This window comes from Oncorhynchus mykiss, chromosome 21 (assembly GCF_057628025.1).
Source record: "Oncorhynchus mykiss isolate SJ-2025 chromosome 21, ASM5762802v1, whole genome shotgun sequence".
In the NCBI taxonomy this organism is placed as follows: Eukaryota; Metazoa; Chordata; class Actinopteri; order Salmoniformes; family Salmonidae; genus Oncorhynchus; species Oncorhynchus mykiss.
In genome coordinates, this window is record NC_143042.1 from 57,142,501 (window position 1) to 57,165,345 (window position 22,845).

Genomic DNA, 22,845 nt, shown 5'->3' on the forward strand with positions numbered 1-22,845 from the left:
AGGGTACGGGCCCAGAGGGGCAGTCAGGGTACGGGCCCAGAGGGGCAGTCCGGGTACGGGCCCAGAGGGGCAGTCCGGGTACGGGCCCAGAGGGGCAGTCCGGGTACGCGCCCAGAGGGGCAGTCCAGGTACGCGCCCAGAGGGGCAGTCAGGGTACGCGCCCAGAGGGGCAGTCAGGGTACGGGCCCAGAGGGGCAGTCAGGGTACGGACCCAGAGGGGTCTGATATAAAGTAGTGCACTATATTGGGCCTCATACACATTCTACACATCCTGCAGTAGTCTGGGTGGTTCAGGAACTATACATCCTGCAGTAGTCTGGGTGGTTCAGGAACTATACATCCTGCAGTAGTCTGGGTGGTTCAGGAACTATACATCCTGCAGTAGTCTGGGTGGTTCAGGAACTATACATCCTGCAGTAGTCTGGGTGGTTACAGTAACTATACATCCAGCAGTAGTCTGGGTGGTTCAGGAACTATACATCCTGCAGTAGTCTGGGTGGTTACGGAACTATACATCCTGCAGTAGTCTGGGTGGTTACAGTAACTATACATCCAGCAGTAGTCTGGGTGGTTACAGTAACTACACATCCAGCAGTAGTCTGGGTGGTTACAGTAACTATACATCCAGCAGTAGTCTGGGTGGTTACAGTAACTACACATCCAGCAGTAGTCTGGGTGGTTACAGTAACTATACATCCAGCAGTAGTCTGGGTGGTTACAGTAACTATACATCCAGCACTAGTCTGGGTAGTTACAGTAACTATACATCCAGCAGTAGTCTGGGTGGTTACAGTAACTATACATCCAGCAGTAGTCTGGGTGGTTACAGTAACTATACATCCAGCAGTAGTCTGGGTAGTTACAGTAACTATACATCCAGCAGTAGTCTGGGTGGTTACAGTAACTATACATCCAGCAATAGTCTGGGTGGTTACAGTAACTATACATCCAGCAGTAGTCTGGGTGGTTACAGTAACTATACATCCAGCAGTAGTCTGGGTAGTTACAGTAACTATACATCCAGCAGTAGTCTGGGTGGTTACAGTAACTATACATCCAGCAGTAGTCTGGGTGGTTACAGTTACTATACATCCAGCAGTAGTCTGGGTGGTTAGAGTTACTATACATCCAGCAGTAGTCTGGGTGGTTACAGTAACTATACATCCAGCAGTAGTCTGGGTGGTTACAGTTACTATACATCCAGCAGTAGTCTGGGTAGTTACAGTAACTATACATCCAGCAGTAGTCTGGGTAGTTACAGTAACTATACATCCAGCAGTAGTCTGGGTGGTTACAGTAACTATACATCCAGCAGTAGTCTGGGTAGTTACAGTAACTATACATCCAGCAGTAGTCTGGGTGGTTACAGTAACTATACATCCAGCAGTAGTCTGGGTGGTTACAGTTACTATACATCCAGCAGTAGTCTGGGTGGTTAGAGTTACTATACATCCAGCAGTAGTCTGGGTGGTTACAGTAACTATACATCCAGCAGTAGTCTGGGTGGTTACAGTTACTATACATCCAGCAGTAGTCTGGGTAGTTACAGTAACTATACATCCAGCAGTAGTCTGGGTGGTTACAGTAACTACACATCCAGCAGTAGTCTGGGTGGTTACAGTAACTATACATCCAGCAGTAGTCTGGGTGGTTACAGTAACTACACATCCAGCAGTAGTCTGGGTGGTTACAGTAACTATACATCCAGCAGTAGTCTGGGTGGTAACAGTAACTATACATCCAGCAGTAGTCTGGGTGGTTACAGTAACTATACATCCAGCAGTAGTCTGGGTGGTTACAGTAACTACACATCCAGCAGTAGTCTGGGTGGTTACAGTAACAGTCTATACATCTAGCAGTAGTCTGGGTGGTTACAGTAACAGTCTATACATCTAGCAGTAGTCTGGGTGGTTACAGTAACTATACATCTAGCAGTAGTCTGGGTGGTTACAGTAACAGTCTATACATCCAGCAGTAGTCTGGGTGGTTACAGTAACTACACATCCAGCAGTAGTCTGGGTGGTTACAGTAACAGTCTATACATCCAGCAGTAGTCTGGGTGGTTACAGTAACTATACATCCAGCAGTAGTCTGGGTGGTTACAGTAACTATACATCCAGCAGTAGTCTGGGTGGTTACAGTAACTATACATCCAGCAGTAGTCTGGGTGGTTACAGTAACAGTCTATACATCCAGCAGTAGTCTGGGTGGTTACAGTAACAGTCTATACATCCAGCAGTAGTCTGGGTGGTTACAGTAACTACACATCCAGCAGTAGTCTGGGTGGTTACAGTAACTATACATCCAGCAGTAGTCTGGGTGGTTACAGTAACTATACATCCAGCACTAGTCTGGGTAGTTACAGTAACTATACATCCAGCAGTAGTCTGGGTGGTTACAGTAACTATACATCCAGCAGTAGTCTGGGGGGTAGTTACAGTAACAGTCTATACATCCAGCAGTAGTCTGGGTGGTTACAGTAACTATACATCCAGCAGTAGTCTGGGTAGTTACAGTAACTATACATCCAGCAGTAGTCTGGGTGGTTACAGTTACTATACATCCAGCAGTAGTCTGGGTAGTTACAGTAACTATACATCCAGCAGTAGTCTGGGTGGTTACAGTAACTATACATCCAGCAGTAGTCTGGGTGGTTACAGTAACTATACATCCAGCAGTAGTCTGGGTAGTTACAGTAACTATACATCCAGCAGTAGTCTGGGTGGTTACAGTAACAGTCTATACATCCAGCAGTAGTCTGGGTAGTTACAGTAACAGTCTATACATCCAGCAGTAGTCTGGGTGGTTACAGTAACTATACATCCAGCAGTAGTCTGGGTGGTTACAGTAACTATACATCCAGCAGTAGTCTGGGTAGTTACAGTAACTATACATCCAGCAGTAGTCTGGGTAGTTACAGTAACTATACATCCAGCAGTAGTCTGGGTGGTTACAGTAACTATACATCCAGCAGTAGTCTGGGTGGTTACAGTAACTATACATCCAGCAGTAGTCTGGGTAGTTACAGTAACTATACATCCAGCAGTAGTCTGGGTAGTTACAGTAACAGTCTATACATCCAGCAGTAGTCTGGGTAGTTACAGTAACAGTCTATACATCCAGCAGTAGTCTGGGTAGTTACAGTAACTACACTCAGTTTGACCTTTGGCCGGTCGGTCAGCATGACCTTAGTGAGACCTCTCATGGATTCCTCCGTTCGCAGAAGATTTCAAGTTGGTCTTCGTACTCTCTCTTCACCATACCAGTGTCCAGCAGTGTTTAATGGTCAGCAGGAAAATATGAGAGTTTGGTTCCGCAGGGACGTGGTGAGGAAATGGGGGACAGTTCTGAGTCGTCTCCTGGTTTGTGGTGTATTGGTGTCTCCTATTAAAATGGCACTCAGTCCTTCCATGGGAGGATTCTGACATAGTCCTCTGTCAAACGACACCTTCTCTTCACCCCTTTCATCTTCATTACAAGTTCCCCTTCCACCTATGAGGATATTGGGTCCCTCTTTGGTTATCTCGCATCCTTATCCAATGACATCCTCTCCTGATGAAAGCACGTCGCCTCTTTGATGACATCACTTGTGGTTGTCAGTGAGGTCAAAATCCAGCACCACGAGTTTAGTCTCCTCTGTTCCGTTCCTGCTGCCAACGGCTGCTACCAGTCTGGTGTTAGATGCCCTGGAGAGAGGAGAGAGAGAGAGGAGGGTTACCAGTCTGGTGTTAGATGCCCTGGAGAGAGGAGAGAGAGGAGGGTTACCAGTCTGGTGTTAGATGCCCTGGAGAGAGGAGAGAGAGAGGAGGGTTACCAGTCTGGTGTTAGATGCCCTGGAGAGAGGAGAGAGAGAGGAGGGTTACCAGTCTGGTGTTAGATGCCCTGGAGAGAGGAGAGAGAGTTACCAGTCTGGTGTTAGATGCTCTTGAGAGAGGAGAGAGAGTTACCAGTCTGGTGTTAGATGCCCTGGAGAGAGGAGAGAGGAGGGTTACCAGTCTGGTGTTAGATGCCCTGGAGAGAGGAGGGTTACCAGTCTGGTGTTAGATGCCCTGGAGAGAGAGAGAGGAGGGTTACCAGTTTGGTGTTAGATGCCCTGGAGAGAGGAGAGAGAGGAGGGTTACCAGTCTGGTGTTAGATGCCCTGGAGAGAGGAGAGAGAGGAGGGTTACCAGTCTGGTGTTAGATGCCCTGGAGAGAGGAGAGAGAGGAGGGTTACCAGTCTGGTGTTAGATACCCTGGAGAGAGGAGAGGGTTACCAGTCTGGTGTTAGATGCCCTGGAGAGAGAGGAGAGAGAGGAGGGTTACCAGTCTGGTGTTAGATGCCCTGGAGAGAGAGGAGAGAGAGGAGGGTTACCAGTCTGGTGTTAGATGCCCTGGAGAGAGAGGAGAGAGAGGAGGGTTACCAGTCTGGTGTTAGATGCCCTGGAGAGAGAGGAGAGAGGAGGGTTACCAGTCTGGTGTTAGATGCCCTGGAGAGAGAGGAGAGAGAGGAGGGTTACCAGTCTGGTGTTAGATGCCCTGGAGAGAGAGGAGAGAGAGGAGGGTTACCAGTCTGGTGTTAGATGCCCTGGAGAGAGAGAGGAGGGTTACCAGTCTGGTGTTAGATGCCCTGGAGAGAGGAGAGAGAGAGGAGGGTTACCAGTCTGGTGTTAGATGCCCTGGAGAGAGGAGAGAGAGGAGGGTTACCAGTCTGGTATTAGATGCCCTGGAGAGAGGAGAGAGAGAGGAGGGTTACCAGTCTGGTGTTAGATGCCCTGGAGAGAGGAGAGAGAGAGGAGGGTTACCAGTCTGGTGTTAGATGCCCTGGAGAGAGGAGAGAGAGGAGGGTTACCAGTCTGGTGTTAGATGCCCTGGAGAGAGGAGAGAGAGAGGAGGGTTACCAGTCTGGTGTTAGATGCCCTGGAGAGAGGAGAGAGAGTTACCAGTCTGGTGTTAGATGCTCTTGAGAGGAGAGAGAGTTACCAGTCTGGTGTTAGATGCCCTGGAGAGAGGAGAGAGGAGGGTTACCAGTCTGGTGTTAGATGCCCTGGAGAGAGGAGAGAGGAGGGTTACCAGTCTGGTGTTAGATGCCCTGGAGAGAGGAGGGTTACCAGTCTGGTGTTAGATGCCCTGGAGAGAGAGAGAGGAGGGTTACCAGTTTGGTGTTAGATGCCCTGGAGAGAGGAGAGAGAGGAGGGTTACCAGTCTGGTGTTAGATGCCCTGGAGAGAGGAGAGAGAGGAGGGTTACCAGTCTGGTGTTAGATGCCCTGGAGAGAGGAGAGAGAGGAGGGTTACCAGTCTGGTGTGGGATACCCTGGAGAGAGGAGAGGGTTACCAGTCTGGTGTTAGATGCCCTGGAGAGAGAGGAGAGAGAGGAGGGTTACCAGTCTGGTGTTAGATGCCCTGGAGAGAGAGGAGAGAGAGGAGGGTTACCAGTCTGGTGTTAGATGCCCTGGAGAGAGAGGAGAGAGAGGAGGGTTACCAGTCTGGTGTTAGATGCCCTGGAGAGAGAGGAGAGAGAGGAGGGTTACCAGTCTGGTGTAAGATACCCTGGAGAGAGAGGAGGATTACCAGTCTGGTGTTAGATGCCCTGGAGAGAGAGAGGAGGGTTACCAGTCTGGTGTTAGATCCCTGGAGAGAGGAGAGAGAGAGGAGGGTTACCAGTCTGGTGTTAGATGCCCTGGAGAGAGGAGAGAGAGAGGAGGGTTACCAGTCTGGTGTTAGATGCCCTGGAGAGAGGAGAGAGGAGGGTTACCAGTCTGGTGTTAGATGCCCTGGAGAGAGAGGAGAGGAGGGTTACCAGTCTGGTGTTAGATGCCCTGGAGAGAGAGGAGAGAGGAGAGGGTTACCAGTCTGGTGTTAGATGCCCTGGAGAGAGGAGAGAGGAGGGTTACCAGTCTGGTGTTAGATGCCCTGGAGAGAGAGAGGAGGGTTACCAGTCTGGTGTTAGATGCCCTGGAGAGAGAGAGGAGGGTTACCAGTCTGGTGTTAGATGCCCTGGAGAGAGGAGAGAGGAGGGTTACCAGTCTGGTGTTAGATGCCCTGGAGAGAGGAGGGTTACCAGTCTGGTGTTAGATGCCCTGGAGAGAGGAGAGAGGAGGGTTACCAGTCTGGTGTTAGATGCCCTGGAGAGAGAGAGGAGGGTTACCAGTCTGGTGTTAGATGCTCTGGAGAGAGGAGAGAGAGGAGGGTTACCAGTCTGGTGTTAGATGCCCTGGAGAGAGGAGAGAGAGGAGGGTTACCAGTCTGGTGTTAGATGCCCTGGAGAGAGAGAGAGAGGAGGGTTACCAGTCTGGTGTTAGATGCCCTGGAGAGAGGAGAGAGGAGGGTTACCAGTCTGGTGTTAGATGCTCTGGAGAGAGGAGAGAGGAGGGTTACCAGTCTGGTGTTAGATGCCCTGGAGAGAGAGGAGAGAGAGGAGGGTTACCAGTCTGGTGTTAGATGCCCTGGAGAGAGAGGAGAGAGAGGAGGGTTACCAGTCTGGTGTTAGATGCCCTGGAGAGAGAGAGGAGGGTTACCAGTCTGGTGTTAGATGCCCTGGAGAGAGAGGAGAGAGAGGAGGGTTACCAGTCTGGTGTTAGATGCCCTGGAGAGAGGAGAGAGAGGAGGGTTACCAGTCTGGTGTTAGATGCCCTGGAGAGAGGAGGGTTACCAGTCTCGTGTTAGATGCCCTGGAGAGAGGAGGGTTACCAGTCCGGTGTTAGATGCCCTGGAGAGAGGAGAGAGAGAGGAGGGTTACCAGTCTGGTGTTAGATGCCCTGGAGAGAGGAGAGAGAGAGGAGGGTTACCAGTCTGGTGTTAGATGCCCTGGAGAGAGGAGAGAGAGGAGGGTTACCAGTCTGGTGTTAGATGCTCTGGAGAGAGGAGAGAGGAGGGTTACCAGTCTGGTGTTAGATGCCCTGGAGAGAGAGAGAGAGGAGGGTTACCAGTCTGGTGTTAGATGCCCTGGAGAGAGGAGAGAGGAGGGTTACCAGTCTGGTGTTAGATGCTCTGGAGAGAGGAGAGAGGAGGGTTACCAGTCTGGTGTTAGATGCCCTGGAGAGAGAGGAGAGAGAGGAGGGTTACCAGTCTGGTGTTAGATGCCCTGGAGAGAGAGGAGAGAGAGGAGGGTTACCAGTCTGGTGTTAGATGCCCTGGAGAGAGAGAGGAGGGTTACCAGTCTGGTGTTAGATGCCCTGGAGAGAGAGGAGAGAGAGGAGGGTTACCAGTCTGGTGTTAGATGCCCTGGAGAGAGGAGAGAGAGGAGGGTTACCAGTCTGTTGTTAGATGCCCTGGAGAGAGGAGGGTTACCAGTCTCGTGTTAGATGCCCTGGAGAGAGGAGGGTTACCAGTCCGGTGTTAGATGCCCTGGAGAGAGGAGAGAGAGAGGAGGGTTACCAGTCTGGTGTTAGATGCCCTGGAGAGAGGAGAGAGAGAGGAGGGTTACCAGTCTGGTGTTAGATGCCCTGGAGAGAGGAGAGAGAGGAGGGTTACCAGTCTGGTGTTAGATGCCCTGGAGAGAGGAGAGAGAGAGGAGGGTTACCAGTCTGGTGATAGATGCCCTGGAGAGAGGAGAGAGAGAGGAGGGTTACCAGTCTGGTGTTAGATGCCCTGGAGAGAGGAGAGAGAGAGGAGGGTTACCAGTCTGGTGTTAGATGCCCTGGAGAGAGGAGAGAGAGAGGAGGGTTACCAGTCTGGTGTTAGATGCCCTGGAGAGAGGAGAGAGAGAGGAGGGTTACCAGTCTGGTGATAGATGCCCTGGAGAGAGGAGAGAGAGACGAGGGTTACCAGTCTGGTGTTAGATGCCCTGGAGAGAGGAGAGAGAGAGGAGGGTTACCAGTCTGGTGTTAGATGCTTTGGAGAGAGGAGAGAGAGAGGAGTGTTACCAGTCTGGAATTAGATGCTCTGGAGAGAGAGAGAGGGTTAGTGTGTGTGGAGTGTGTGTGTCTCCTAGTCATTTACCTGATCCTCCACACCACTCCCCCTGATCCTCCATTCTGCAGAGCCACCAGGTCTCTGATCCACTCCCCTGTGGGTCTCATTTCATTACCTGATCCTCCACACCACTCCCCCTGATCCTCCATTCTGCAGAGCCACCAGGTCTCTGATCCACTCCCCTGTGGGTCTCATTTCATTACCTGATCCTCCACACCACTCCCCCTGATCCTCCACTCTGCAGAGCCACCAGGTCTCTGATCCACTCCCCTGTGGGTCTCATTTCATTACCTGATCCTCCACACCACTCCCCCTGATCCTCCACTCTGCAGAGCCACCAGGTCTCTGACCCACTCCCCTGTGGGTCTCATTTCATTACCTGATCCTCCACACCACTCCCCCTGATCCTCCACTCTGCAGAGCCACCAGGTCTCTGACCCACTCCCCCGTCGCCAGGCTCCACAGCTTCACTGTCCCATCATCTGATGAAGAGACCACCAGGGAGCGAGAGAACTGGAGACAGGTTACCGCTGACTGGTGCTTATGGGGACCTGAAGAGAGAGAGACACAGAGAGAGAGAGAGACAGAGAGACAGAGAGAGACACAGAGAGAGAGACACACAGACAGAGAGACAGACAGAGAGAGAGACAGAGAGAAAGACAGAGAGAGAGAGAGGAAAAGAGAGAGGAAAATAGTTAATTATAGTAGGGAAACTGGAGAGAGTGTGAGGGAGACCCAGCTAACACATTTGGTTCCTTAGAAGTTGTGGGAATGTACATTTTCAGTTTCCCATTGGTTCTGGGAACGAACCCAGAAGTTTCCTGACCGGTAAAACGGAAACATTCTGAGAACAGAAGTGAACATGTTTCCTGTTCTGGGAACATACTTTTTTTGGGGGGGTTGCAGGGAGGTTCTGAGAACGTTTTGCTATGGTTCCCTGAAAGTTTTCTTGGGAGGTTTTTATTAACGTTCTAAGAATGGAAATTCTAGGTTATTTGAAGGTAATTAAAGAACGTTCTGAGAACATGTTTCAATAAGGCTACTTAGTTTGGGTTGACTGTTTTGAAGTCCAAGCACAGACAGACAGGAAATTCATTTGTTTAGCCATTAAACATGCAAACACACTTTAATTTTTTATTGTGGCACGGCGCCAGTCTGATTCAAACCTTCTTTATCCATGGAATTAGTCGCCCCCAGGATGTACCCAGCATTCCATGTTTTTAAACTCATACAACGCTGTTCAGTTTAGTCTATTCAAACAGACCCCATTTCAAAAAGAAACAATGGGGATCTGGGTGGTTCCTACTGCCTGGTCCGGGTGGTTCCTACTGCCTGGTCCTAATGGGGACCCGGGTGGTTCCTACTGCCTGGTCCTAATGGGGACCCGGGTGGTTCCTACTGCCTGGTCCTAATGGGGACCCGGGTGGTTCCTACTGCCTGGTCCGGGTGGTTCCTACTGACTGGTCCTAATGAGGACCCGGGTGGTTCCTACTGACTGGTCCTAATGAGGACCCGGGTGGTTCCTACTGACTGGTCCTAATGGGGACCCGGGTGGTTCCTACTGACTGGTCCTAATGGGGACCCGGGTGGTTCCTACTGCCTGGTCCTAATGGGGACCCGGGTGGTTCCTACTGACTGGTCCTAATGAGGACCAGGGTGGTTCCTACTGCCTGGTCCTAATGGGGACCCGGGTGGTTCCTACTGCCTGGTCCTAATGGGGACCCGGGTGGTTCCTACTGCCTGGTCCTAATGGGGACCCGGGTGGTTCCTACTGCCTGGTCCGGGTGGTTCCTACTGCCTGGTCCTAATGGGGACCCGGGTGGTTCCTACTGACTGGTCCTAATGAGGACCCAGGTGGTTCCTACTGACTGGTCCTAATGAGGACCCGGGTGGTTCCTACTGACTGGTCCTAATGAGGACCCGGGTGGTTCCTACTGACTGGTCCTAATGAGGACCTGGGTGGTTCCTACTGACTGGTCCTAATGAGGACCTGGGTGGTTCCTACTGCCTGGTCCAGGTGGTTCCTACTGCCTGGTCCGGGTGGTTCCTACTGCCTTGTCCTAATGGGGACCCGGGTGGTTCCTACTGACTGGTCCTAATGAGGACCCGGGTGGTTCCTACTGCCTGGTCCTAATGGGGACCCGGGTGGTTCCTACTGACTGGTCCTAATGAGGACCCGGGTGGTTCCTACTTCCTGGTCCTAATGAGGACCCGGGTGGTTCCTACTGACTGGTCCTAATGAGGACCCGGGTGGTTGCTACTGCCTGGTCTGGGTGGTTCCTACTGCCTGGTCCGGGTGGTTCCTACTGCCTGGTCCGGGTGGTTCCTACTGCCTGGTCCTAATGGGGACCCGGGTGGTTCCTACTGACTGGTCCTAATGAGGACCCGGGTGGTTCCTACTGCCTGGTCCTAATGAGGACCCGGGTGGTTCCTACTGCCTGGTCCGGGTGGTTCCTACTGCCTGGTCCTAATGGGGACCCGGGTGGTTCCTACTGACTGGTCCTAATGAGGACCCGGGTGGTTCCTACTGACTGGTCTTAATGAGGACCCGGGTGGTTCCTACTGCCTGGTCCGGGTGGTTCCTACTGCCTGGTCCGGGTGGTTCCTACTGCCTGGTCCGGGTGGTTCCTACTGCCTGGTCCGGGTGGTTCCTACTGCCTGGTCCTAATGAGGACCCGGGTGGTTCCTACTGACTGGTCCTAATGAGGACCCAGGTGGTTCCTACTGCCTGGTCCGGGTGGTTCCTACTGCCTGGTCCGGGTGGTTCCTACTGACTGGTCCTAATGAGGACCTGGGTGGTTCCTACTGCCTGGTCCTAATGGGGAACCGGGTGGTTCCTACTGACTGGTCCTAATGAGGACCCGGGTGGTTCCTACAGCCTGGTCCTAATGAGGACCCGGGTGGTTCCTACTGACTGGTCCTAATGAGGACCCGGGTGGTTCCTACTGCCTGGTCCGGGTGGTTCCTACTGACTGGTCCTAATGAGAACCCGGGTGGTTCCTACTGCCTGGTCCTAATGGGGACCCGGGTGGTTCCTACTGCCTGGTCCTAATGAGGACCCGGGTGGTTCCTACTGACTGGTCCTAATGGGGACCGGGTGGTTCCTACTGACTGGTCCTAATGGGGACCTGGGTGGTTCCTACTGACTGGTCCTAATGGGGACCTGGGTGGTTCCTACTGACTGGTCCTAATGGGGACCCGGGTGGTTCCTACTGACTGGTCCTAATGGGGACCCGGGTGGTTCCTACTGCCTGGTCCTAATGGGGACCCGGATGGTTCCTACTGACTGGTCCGGGTGGTTCCTCCTGTCTGGTCCGGGTGGTTCCTACTGTCTGGTCCAGGTGGTTCCTACTGTCTGGTCCTAATGAGGACCTGGGTGGTTCCTACTGACTGGTCCTAATGAGGACCCGGGTGGTTCCTACTGACTGGTCCTAATGGGGACCCGGGTGGTTCCTACTGACTGGTCCTAATGGGGACCCGGGTGGTTCCTACTGCCTGGTCCTAATGGGGACCCGGGTGGTTCCTACTGCCTGGTCCTAATGAGGACCTGGGTGGTTCCTACTGACTGGTCCTAATGAGGACCAGGGTGGTTCCTACTGCCTGGTCCTAATGGGGACCCGGGTGGTTCCTACTGCCTGGTCTTAATGGGGACCCGGGTGGTTCCTACTGCCTGGTCCTAATGGGGACCCGGGTGGTTCCTACTGCCTGGTCCGGGTGGTTCCTACTGCCTGGTCCTAATGAGGACCCGGGTGGTTCCTACTGACTGGTCCTAATGAGGACCCGGGTGGTTCCTACTGACTGGTCCTAATGAGGACCTGGGTGGTTCCTACTGACAGGTCCTAATGAGGACCTGGGTGGTTCCTACTGACTGGTCCTAATGAGGACCCGGGTGGTTGCTACTGCCTGGTCTGGGTGGTTCCTACTGCCTGGTCCGGGTGGTTCCTACTGCCTGGTCCGGGTGGTTCCTACTGCCTGGTCCTAATGGGGACCCGGGTGGTTCCTACTGACTGGTCCTAATGAGGACCCGGGTGGTTCCTACTGCCTGGTCCTAATGAGGACCCGGGTGGTTCCTACTGCCTGGTCCGGGTGGTTCCTACTACCTGGTCCTAATGGGGACCCGGGTGGTTCCTACTGACTGGTCCTAATGAGGACCCGGGTGGTTCCTACTGACTGGTCTTAATGAGGACCCGGGTGGTTCCTACTGCCTGGTCCGGGTGGTTCCTACTGCCTGGTCCGGGTGGTTCCTACTGCCTGGTCCGGGTGGTTCCTACTGCCTGGTCCGGGTGGTTCCTACTGCCTGGTCCTAATGGGGACCCGGGTGGTTCCTACTGCCTGGTCCTAATGGGGACCCGGGTGGATCCTACTGCCTGGTCCTAATGGGGACCCGGGTGGTTCCTACTGACTGGTCCCGGTGGTTCCTACTGCCTGGTCCGGGTGGTTCCTACTGCCTGGTCCTAATGAGGACCCGGGTGGTTCCTACTGACTGGTCCTAATGAGGACCCAGGTGGTTCCTACTGCCTGGTCCGGGTGGTTCCTACTGCCTGGTCCGGGTGGTTCCTACTGACTGGTCCTAATGAGGACCTGGGTGGTTCCTACTGCCTGGTCCTAATGGGGAACCGGGTGGTTCCTACTGACTGGTCCTAATGAGGACCCGGGTGGTTCCTACAGCCTGGTCCTAATGAGGACCCGGGTGGTTCCTACTGACTGGTCCTAATGAGGACCCGGGTGGTTGCTACTGCCTGGTCTGGGTGGTTCCTACTGCCTGGTCTGGGTGGTTCCTACTGCCTGGTCCGGGTGGTTCCTACTGCCTGGTCCGGGTGGTTCCTACTGCCTGGTCCTAATGGGGACCGGGTGGTTCCTACTGCCTGGTCCTAATGGGGACCCGGGTGGATCCTACTGCCTGGTCCTAATGGGGACCCGGGTGGTTCCTACTGACTGGTCCCGGTGGTTCCTACTGCCTGGTCCGGGTGGTTCCTACTGCCTGGTCCTAATGGGGACCCGGGTGGTTCCTACTGACTGGTCCTAATGAGGGCCCGGGTGGTTCCTACTGCCTGGTCCTAATGAGGACCAGGGTGGTTCCTACTGACTGGTCCTAATGAGGACCCGGGTGGTTCCTACTGACTGGTCCTAATGAGGACCCGGGTGGTTCCTACTGACTGGTCCTAATGAGGACCTGGGTGGTTCCTACTGACTGGTCCTAATGAGGAACTGGGTGGTTCCTACTGCCTGGTTCGGGTGGTTCCTACTGCCTGGTCCGGGTGGTTCCTACTGCCTGGTCCTAATGAGGACCCGGGTGGTTCCTACTGACTGGTCCTAATGAGGACCTGGGTGGTTCCTACTGACTGGTCCTAATGAGGACCTGGGTGGTTCCTACTGCCTGGTCCAGTGGTTCCTACTGACTGGTCCTAATGGGGACCTGGGTGGTTCCTACTGACTGGTCCTAATGAGGACCTGGGTGGTTCCTACTGACTGCTCCTAATGAGGACCTGGGTGGTTCCTACTGACTGGTCCTAATGAGGACCCGGGTGGTTCCTACTGACTGGTCCTAATGGGGACCTGGGTGGTTCCTACTGACTGGTCTTAATGAGGACCCGGGTGGTTCCTACTGCCTGGTCCGGGTGGTTCCTACTGCGTGGTCAAAATGGTTCCTACTGACTGGTCCTAATGAGGACCCGGGTGGTTCCTACTGCCTGGTCCTAATGGGGACCCGGGTGGTTCCTACTGCCTGGTCCTAATGAGGACCCGGGTGGTTCCTACTGACTGGTCCTAATGAGGACCCGGGTGGTTCCTACTGCCTGGTCCGGGTGGTTCCTACTGCCTGGTCCGGGTGGTTCCTACTGCCTGGTCCGGGTGGTTCCTACTGACTGGTCCTAATGGGGACCCGGGTGGTTGTTACTGACTGGTCCTAATGCGGACCTGGGTGGTTCCTACTGACTGGTCCTAATGGGGACCTGGGTGGTTCCTACTGACTGGTCCTAATGATGACCCGGCTGGTTCCTACTGACTGGTCCTAATGGGGACCCGGGTGGTTCCTACTGACTGGTCGGGTGGTTCCTACTGTCTGGTCCGGGTGGTTCCTACTGTCTGGTCCGGGAGGTTCCTACTGTCTGGTCCTAATGAGGACCTGGGTGGTTCCTACTGACTGGTCCTAATGAGGACCTGGGTGGTTCCTACTGACTGGTCCTAATGAGGACCTGGGTGGTTCCTACTGACTGGTCCTAATGAGGACCTGGGTGGTTCCTACTGACTGGTCCTAATGAGGACCTGGGTGGTTCCTACTGACTGGTCCTAATGAGGACCTGGGTGGTTCCTACTGACTGGTTCTAATGAGGACCTGGGTGGTTCCTACTGACTGGTCCTAATGAGGACCTGGGTGGTTCCTACTGACTGGTCCTAATGAGGACCTGGGTGGTTCCTACTGACTGGTCCTAATGAGGACCCGGGTGGTTCCTACTGACTGGTCCTAATGAGGACCTGGGTGGTTCCTACTGACTGGTCCTAATGAGGACCTGGGTGGTTCCTACTGACTGGTCCTAATGAGGACCCGGGTGGTTCCGACTGACTGGTCCTAATGAGGACCTGGGTGGTTCCTACTGACTGGTCCTAATGGGGACCTGGGTGGTTCCTACTGACTGGTCCGGGTGGTTCCTACTGACTGGTCCGGGTGGTTCCTACTGACTGGTCCGGGTGGTTCCTACTGACTGGTCCGGGTGGTTCCTACTGACTGGTCCGGGTGGTTCCTACTGACTGGTCCAGTGGTTCCTACTGACTGGTCCTAATGAGGACCTGGGTGGTTCCTACTGACTGGTCCTAATGAGGACCTGGGTGGTTCCTACTGACTGGTCCTAATGAGGACCTGGGTGGTTCCTACTGACTGGTCCTAATGGGGACCTGGGTGGTTCCTACTGACTGGTCCGGGTGGTTCCTACTGCCTGGTCCGGGTGGTTCCTACTGCCTGGTCCTAATGAGGACCCGGGTGGTTCCTACTGCCTGGTCCTAATGAGGACCTGGGTGGTTCCTACTGACTGGTCATAATGAGGACCTGGGTGGTTCCTACTGACTGGTCATAATGAGGACCTGGGTGGTTCCTACTGCCTGGTCCTAATGGGGACCCGGGTGGTTCCTACTGCCTGGTCCTAATGGGGACCCGGGTGGTTCCTACTGCCTGGTCCTAATGAGGACCTAGGTGGTTCCTACTGACTGGTCCTAATGAGAACCCGGGTGGTTCCTACTGCCTGGTCCTAATGGGGACCCGGGTGGTTCCTACTGCCTGGTCCTAATGGGGACCCGGGTGGATCCTACTGCCTGGTCCTAATGGGGACCCGGGTGGTTCCTACTGCCTGGTCCCGGTGGTTCCTACTGCCTGGTCCGGGTGGTTCCTACTGCCTGGTCCTAATGGGGACCCGGGTGGTTCCTACTGACTGGTCCTAATGAGGGCCCGGGTGGTTCCTACTGCCTGGTCCTAATGAGGACCAGGGTGGTTCCTACTGACTGGTCCTAATGAGGACCCGGGTGGTTCCTACTGACTGGTCCTAATGAGGACCTGGGTGGTTCCTACTGACTGGTCCTAATGAGGACCTGGGTGGTTCCTACTGACTGGTCCTAATGAGGACCTGGGTGGTTCCTACTGCCTGGTTCGGGTGGTTCCTACTGCCTGGTCCAGGTGGTTCCTACTGCCTGGTCCTAATGAGGACCCGGGTGGTTCCTACTGACTGGTCCTAATGAGGACCTGGGTGGTTCCTACTGACTGCTCCTAATGAGGACCTGGGTGGTTCCTACTGACTGGTCCTAATGAGGACCCGGGTGGTTCCTACTGACTGGTCCTAATGGGGACCTGGGTGGTTCCTACTGACTGGTCCGGGTGGTTCCTACTGACTGGTCCGGGTGGTTCCTACTGACTGGTCCGGGTGGTTCCTACTGACTGGTCCGGGTGGTTCCTACTGACTGGTCCGGGTGGTTCCTACTGACTGGTCCTAATGGGGACCTGGGTGGTTCCTACTGACTGGTCCTAATGGGGACCTGGGTGGTTTCTACTGACTGGTCCGGGTGGTTCCTACTGACTGGTTCGGGTGGTTCCTACTGACTGGTCCGGGTGGTTCCTACTGACTGGTCCGGGTGGTTCCTACTGACTGGTCCGAGTGGTTCCTACTGACTGGTCCGGGTGGTTCCTACTGCCTGGTCCGGGTGGTTCCTACTGACTGGTCCTAATGAGGACCTGGGTGGTTCCTACTGACTGGTCCTAATGAAGACCCGGGTGGTTCCTACTGACTGGTCCTAATGAGGACCCGGGTGGTTCCTACTGACTGGTCCTAATGAGGACCCGGGTGGTTCCTACTGCCTGGTCCGGATGGACCACTAAACGGACAACACCCCTCAGACCATTCAGAACCTCACATAAAGACAACACACACACACACACCCCACAGGAATGTTCCATTGTGTCTTTATGGTGAGGGTGAATGGGACAGCACTAGTGGTGACCCAATTCAACAGCTGACCTGGAGACAACAGCCCCCCCCCCCCCCCCCCCCATCTCCCCAGACACTGTTACTAATGAGACCTTCAACCCTCAATCCCTGACCTTCAACCCCCCCCCCCCCCACTAATGAGAACTTCAACCTTCATCTCCCTCCCACATTTCTCCCACTATTACTAATGAGACCTTCAACCCTCAATCCCTGACCTTCAACCATCAAAGACCCTGACCTGTCTATACTTCAGTGTGTGTACACTATATGACCAACAGTAGGTGGACAGCTGCTCGTCGAACATCTCATTCTAAAATCATGGGCATTAATATGGGGTTGGTCCCCCCTTTGCTGCTATAACAGCCTCCACTCTTCTGGGAAGGCTTTCCACAAGATGATGGAACATTGCTGCTATAACAGCCTCCACTCTTCTGGGAAGGCTTTCCACTAGATGTAGGAACATTGCTGCTATAACAGCCTCCACTCTTCTGGGAAGGCTTTCCACTAGATGTTGGAACATTGCTGCTATAACAGCCTCAACTCTTCTGGGAAGGCTTTCCACTAGATGTAGGAACATTGCTGCTATAACAGCCTCCACTCTTCTGGGAAGGCTTTCCACTAGATGTTGGAACATTGCTCTGGGGACTTGCTCCATTCAGCCACAAGAGCATTAGTGAGGTCGGGCATTGATGTTGGGCGATTAGGCTCGCAGTTGGTGTTCCAATTCATCCCAAAGGTGTTCGATGGGGTTGAGGTCAGGGCTCTGTGCAGGCCAGTCAAGTTCTTCCACACCGATCTTAAAAAAACACTTCCTCAAACGGTTGCCACAAAGTTGGAAGGACAGAATCATCTAGAATGTCATTGTGTGCTGTAGCATTGAGACTTCCCTTCACTGGAACTAAGGGGCCCAAACCATGAAAAAACATTCCCAGACCATTATTCCTCCACCAAACTTTACAGTTGACACTATGCATTGTGGCAGGTAGCGTTCTCCAGCCATCCGCCAAACCCAGATTAGTCCGTCATACTGCCAGATGGTGAAGTGCGATTCATCATTCCAGAGAACTAATTTCTACTGCTCCAGAGTCCAATGGTGGCGAGATTGACTCCACTCCAGCCGACGCTTGGCATTGCTCATGGTGATCTTAGGCTTGTGTGCGGCCGTGGAATCCAATATCATGAAACTCCCCGACTAACAGTTATTGTGCTGACGTTGCTTCCAGAGGCAGTATGGAACTCGGTAGTGAGTGTTGCATTCGAGGACAGATGGGTTTTACGTGCTTCAGCACTCGGCGGTCCCATTCTGTGAGCTTGTGTGGCCTACCACTTCACTGCTGAGCCGTTGTTGCTCCTAGGCGTTTTCCACTTTACAATAGGGCACACTACTTGACGAACTGACTTGTTGGAAAGGTGGCATCCTGTGACGGTGCCACGTTGAAAGTCACTGAGCTCTTCAGTAAGGCCATTCTACTGCTAATGTTTTGTCTATGGAGATTGCATGGCTGTGAGCTCGATTTTATACACCTGTCAGCAACGGCTGAACTAGACAAATCCACTCATTTGAAGTGGTGTCCACATACTTTTGTGTATATAGTGTGTATAACCTCACCTTGTAGTGTGTGGAGACACTGTCCTGTCCGTATATCCCAGACCCTGACAGTAGAGTCAGCGTTGCCAGAGACCAGGATGTTGTTCTTTAGTTCCATACCACTGGTCAGTGATTGGTGGCCGGTCAGCGTGTGGACACACCCTCCCGTCACTACGTCCCATACTCTGATGGAGGTGTCCAGAGATCCACTGACCACGTAGGCACCGTCAAACTGGAGGAGACGAGGACTTAATGGTTAATGTCAGGAGCATCAAATTCACATTGAAGTGAAACACAAGAACAATGGTATGGACACAGTGTGTGTTTTAACTACAGAAGGGACGGCCTTATTTACCCAGAAATAGAAATAGACCGGGGGATTGCAGGAAGACAGGAGTGTGTGTGTGTGTGTTCTAACCAGGGGGTGGAACTGGTTCAGGGAATAGAACCAAAAACAGAACAGAACCCGAACCAGGTAAGTGATCTTTAGTATTCCGGAACAGAACCTTTATTTTCAAATCTAGAGAACCCGTTAATTATATTAATTTTCACAATATTCCTAACATCTAGTTTTGATGTCAGTAATAGCCTAAACACGTTCCAATTCACGTCATGATGTTCAGCGCTTCAAGTAAAGGCCATGTCCACCACTCTCTCTCTCTCTCTCTGTGTGTTAAACTTTATGTAACTAGGCAAGTCAGTTAAGAACAGATTCTTATTTACAACGACGGCCTACCCCAGCCAAACCCGGGCTCACAATCACGGGCCGGTTGTGATACAGCCCGGATTCGAACCAGGGTGTCTGTAGTGACGCCTCTAGCACGGAGATGCAGTGCCTTAGCGTGGCGCAGCGGTCTATCTCCCAACCCTTCTCCCACTTCATGAAAACAAGCAAGCTGCTCTATCCACGCTAATCAGTGAAGGAAATTAATAAGCTAAACGTGAAAACAATGTTGATTTCAAAGTCAAAACAATTAACGAAAAGCAACGACATGAACCGGTTCAGAACGTTTTGGGTTGGAACCGGTTCAGAACGTTTTGGGTTGGAACCGGTTCAGAACGTTTTGGGTTGGAACCGGTTCAGAACGTTTTGGGTTGGAACCGGTTCAGAACATTGCTTTTCGTTAATTGTTTTGACTTTGAAATCAACATTGTTTTCACGTTTAGCTTATTAATTTCAATGCTGGTCGGAACACTGGAACGGGGTTCTGTTTCAGAACGGAAAACAGATCGGTTCCGTCCACTACCTGTAGTGAATAGACTCTGTTTCAGGGTGTGTGTGTGTGTGTGTGTGTTCCTACCTGAAGTGAATAGACTCTGTTAGTGTGTCCCTGCAGAGTGTGTAGACAGGTCTCTGTCTCCGGGTCCCAGACTTTAACCATGAAGTCGTATCCTCCGCTGACCACCCTGCGCCCGTCATACTGGACACACCGCACCGCCGCCACATGACCTGTCAGGACGTGGAGACACTCGCCAGAATCTACGTCCCACAGACGCAGCGTAGCGTCACGGCTACCGCTCACAACCCTGGGGGGGAGACAGAGGGACGAGGAGGAGGGAGGAGAGGGAGGGAGAATATAATCCACAAAACAAGACAGAGGCATGAGGATTAGTCCAGACTAGTCGACCGGTCAATTGTTTTAGTCGAGCAGTGACAAATATATAGATATATATGCCTTAAGAAGGAAAGAAATTCCACAAATTAACTTTTAACAAGGCACACCTGTTAATTGAAATGGATTCCAGGTGACTACCTCATGAGAATGTTTCCAGTTCACTAGTACCAGCTTCAGACCAGACCAAGTTAATACAATGTTTCAGTTCACTAGCACCAGCTTCAGACCAGACCAAGTTAATACAATGTTTCAGTTCACTAGCACCAGCTTCAGACCAGACCAAGTTAATACAATGTTTCAGTTCACTAGCACCAGCTTCAGACTGACCCAGTTAATAGTTGATACAATGTTTCAGTTCACTAGCACCAGCTTCAGACTGACCCAGTTAATAGTTGATACAATGTTTCCAGTTCGTAGCAGACAGGCCATGTATAGCCAATGTGATTTATAAGAGATTTATTTTTTATCAGGATATTTTCTACCTGCAGGCTGCAATGTTTTTATTTGTTGGCTTTATGTAGGATATTTTTACATAGTTGGCAATAGAAGTTACTTTTTAGGTTTGTATCATTTAGATTTGGATATAATTGTGATTAATCACACAACAATGATTTTGAGAAAGGAAGACGTTATTATAAATTAAATTAAAGCGTTTCACGAAAATGTGCGAAAACTGTAACTGGCACGCAGATCGGTAGAAATGGTCAAATAAATTGACATTCAACATGAGAAAGGTTGCCGACTCCTCCTGTAGCTTATTACCGTCCACTTCAGGGGGTTAAAGGCAGAACCTGTGAAAGCCAGTAGGAGCAGGACGGTCAGGTTAAAAAAATAATATTTGGGTTATCTAGATCTCTAGTTCCCTCTTGAGGCATCTGCTTCTTATTTCATCAAATAGTGTGCTTTAAGCATCAGACAAGCTCAATGCATATAGTTGATTTAATTAAAACACATAGGCTGTGTCTATATATGGAAAAACACATGTTCAACCAATCGACTTTCGATCTACCAAGATGTTTTTTTTTTGTCGGGGACAGCCCTAATTGGGGACAGCCCTAATGATGATAGACAGAGACATGATGGAAGTGAGTTGGTCATGTGAGATAGAGAGAATGTATGCATATGTACATGAGTGTAGAGCTTGACTGTGTGTGTGTGTGTGTGTGTGTGTGTGTGTGTGTGTGTGTAGGTGTGTGTGTGTGTGTGTGTGTGTGTAGGTGTGTGTAGGTGTAGGTGTGTAGGTGTGTGTGTGTGTAGGTGTGTCTGTGTAGGTGTGTCTGTGTAGGTGTGTCTGTGTAGGTGTGTAGGTGTGTCTGTGTAGGTGTGTAGGTGTGTCTGTGTAGGTGTGTAGGTGTGTCTGTGTGTGTGTGTGTCTGTGTGTGTGTGTGTGTGTGTGTGTGTGTGTGTGTGTGTGTGTGTAGGTGTGTGTGTGTGTAGGTGTGTAGGTGTGTGTGTGTTAACTCACTGTTTGTCGTGCAGGTGTATACAGCGTACAGTAGAGGTGTGTCCGTACAGGGTGTGAACACACTCTCCGCTCTCTGCGTCCCAAACCTTCAGAGTCCTGTCTGTAGACCCACTGATCACGATGTTACCACTCATCTGACTGGACCACACGCCTCCTGTATGGCCTACTAATGTACGCAGACACTGGAGGAGGAGAGAGGGAGGGTGGGGAGGGAGGGAAGAGAGAGAGAGGGAGGGAGGGCGGGAGGGAGGAGAGAGGGAGGGATGAGGGAGAGGGGGGAGGGGTGAGGGAGAGGGGGGAGGGGTGAGGGAGGGGTTAGGGAGGGGGAGAGAGGGGTTTAGGGAGGGGGAGAGAGGGGGAGAGAGAGGGGAGGGAGAGGGGAGGGAGAGAGAGGGGAGAGAGAGGGAGAGGAGAGGGAGAGGAGAGGGAGGGTGGGGAGGGAGAGAGAGAGAGAGAGGGAGGGAGGGCGGGAGGGAGGAGAGAGGGAGGGGTGAGGGAGAGGGGGGAGGGGTGAGGGAGGGGTGAGGGAGGGGGAGAGAGGGGTTAGGGAGGGGGAGAGAGGGGTTAGGGAGGGGGAGAGAGGGGTTAGGGAGGGGGAGAGAGGGGTTAGGGAGGGGGAGAGAGGGGAGAGGGAGAGAGAGGGGAGAGGGAGGGGAGAGGGGAGAGGGAGGGGAGAGGGAGAGAGGGGAGAGGGAGAGAGAGGGGAGAGGGAGAGAGAGGGGAGAGGGAGAGAGAGGGGAGAGGGAGGGGAGAGGGGAGAGGGAGGGGAGAGGGAGAGGGAGAGAGAGGGGAGAGGGAGAGAGAGGGGAGAGGGGAGAGGGAGAGAGAGGGGAGAGGGAGAGAGAGGGGAGAGGGAGAGAGAGGGAGAGAGAGGGGAGAGAGAGGGGAGAGAGAGGGGAGGGAGAGAGGGGAGAGAGAGGGGAGAGAGAGGGGGGAGAGAGGGGAGAGAGAGGGGAGAGAGAGAGGGGAGAGAGGGGGAGGGGAGAGAGAGAGGGGAGAGGGAGGAGAGGAAATAAATAAATGTTTACCAGTGCATCGTTTAAAGCCTTCTCTTTCTCTCCTTCACGGTGTTAAGAACAGACAGACAGATGGGCATTAAGAAGTGGAAGCAGTAGGAACTGTAATCAATATGCTTCACTGAAGGACACGGTCAATGTTGCCAAAGCAAAATGATACACATTCAAAGATATGAAAACAGTCACAATAACTGTAGATATAATACTAATAAAAATATATTTATACAATACCAGTCAAAGGTTTGGACACGCCTACTCATTCAATGATTTTTTTATTAAATTATTTTTAAATTGTTGAATAATAGTGAAGACATCAAAAGTATGAAATAGGTATTGCAGCTTATTGTAGAGTGGGTTAAGAGGTTTTACGGCACTCTACAAATCAAATCCAATGTTATTTGTCACGTGCGCCCAATTCAACAGGTGTAAGTAAACCTTACAGTGCAATGCTTACTTTTAGGGCAACGCACAATTGGCCCAGTGTCGTCCGGGTTAGGGGAGGGTTTGTCATTGGCCCAGTGTCGTCCGGGTTAGGGGAGGGTTTGTCATTGGCCCAACGTCGTCCGGGTTAGGGGAGGGTTTGACATTGGCCCAGTGTCGTCCGGGTTAGGGGAGGGTTTGACATTGGCCCAGTGTCGTCCGGGTTAGGGGAGGGTTTGTCATTGGCCCAACGTCGTCCTGGTTAGAGGAGGGTTTGTCATTGGCCCAACGTCGTCCGGGTTAGGGGAGGGTTTGTCATTGGCCCAACGTCGTCCGGGTTAGGGGAGGGTTTGTCATTGGCCCAACATCGTCCTGGTTA

At 52.5% G+C, this 22,845-nt stretch overlaps 1 protein-coding gene across 2 annotated transcripts in view; it reads right to left on the minus strand.

Moving 5' to 3' along the window:
• LOC110498323 (F-box/WD repeat-containing protein 7) overlaps positions 1–22,845 on the minus strand; it is a 53,245-nt gene that overhangs the window by 930 nt on the left and 29,470 nt on the right. For both annotated transcript variants that reach the window (XM_090213348.1, XM_090213349.1), the window contains 5 exons: positions 21,031–21,212; positions 19,251–19,476; positions 17,971–18,181; positions 8,273–8,444; positions 1–3,686 (listed from right to left, as the gene is read on the minus strand). The exon at positions 1–3,686 is cut by the window's left edge and continues 930 nt beyond it. In XM_090213348.1, the coding sequence (XP_090069474.1) occupies positions 3,584–3,686; positions 8,273–8,444; positions 17,971–18,181; positions 19,251–19,476; positions 21,031–21,212 (894 nt within the window). In that variant the 3' untranslated portion in view covers positions 1–3,583. The remainder of the gene's footprint in view (positions 3,687–8,272; positions 8,445–17,970; positions 18,182–19,250; positions 19,477–21,030; positions 21,213–22,845) is intronic.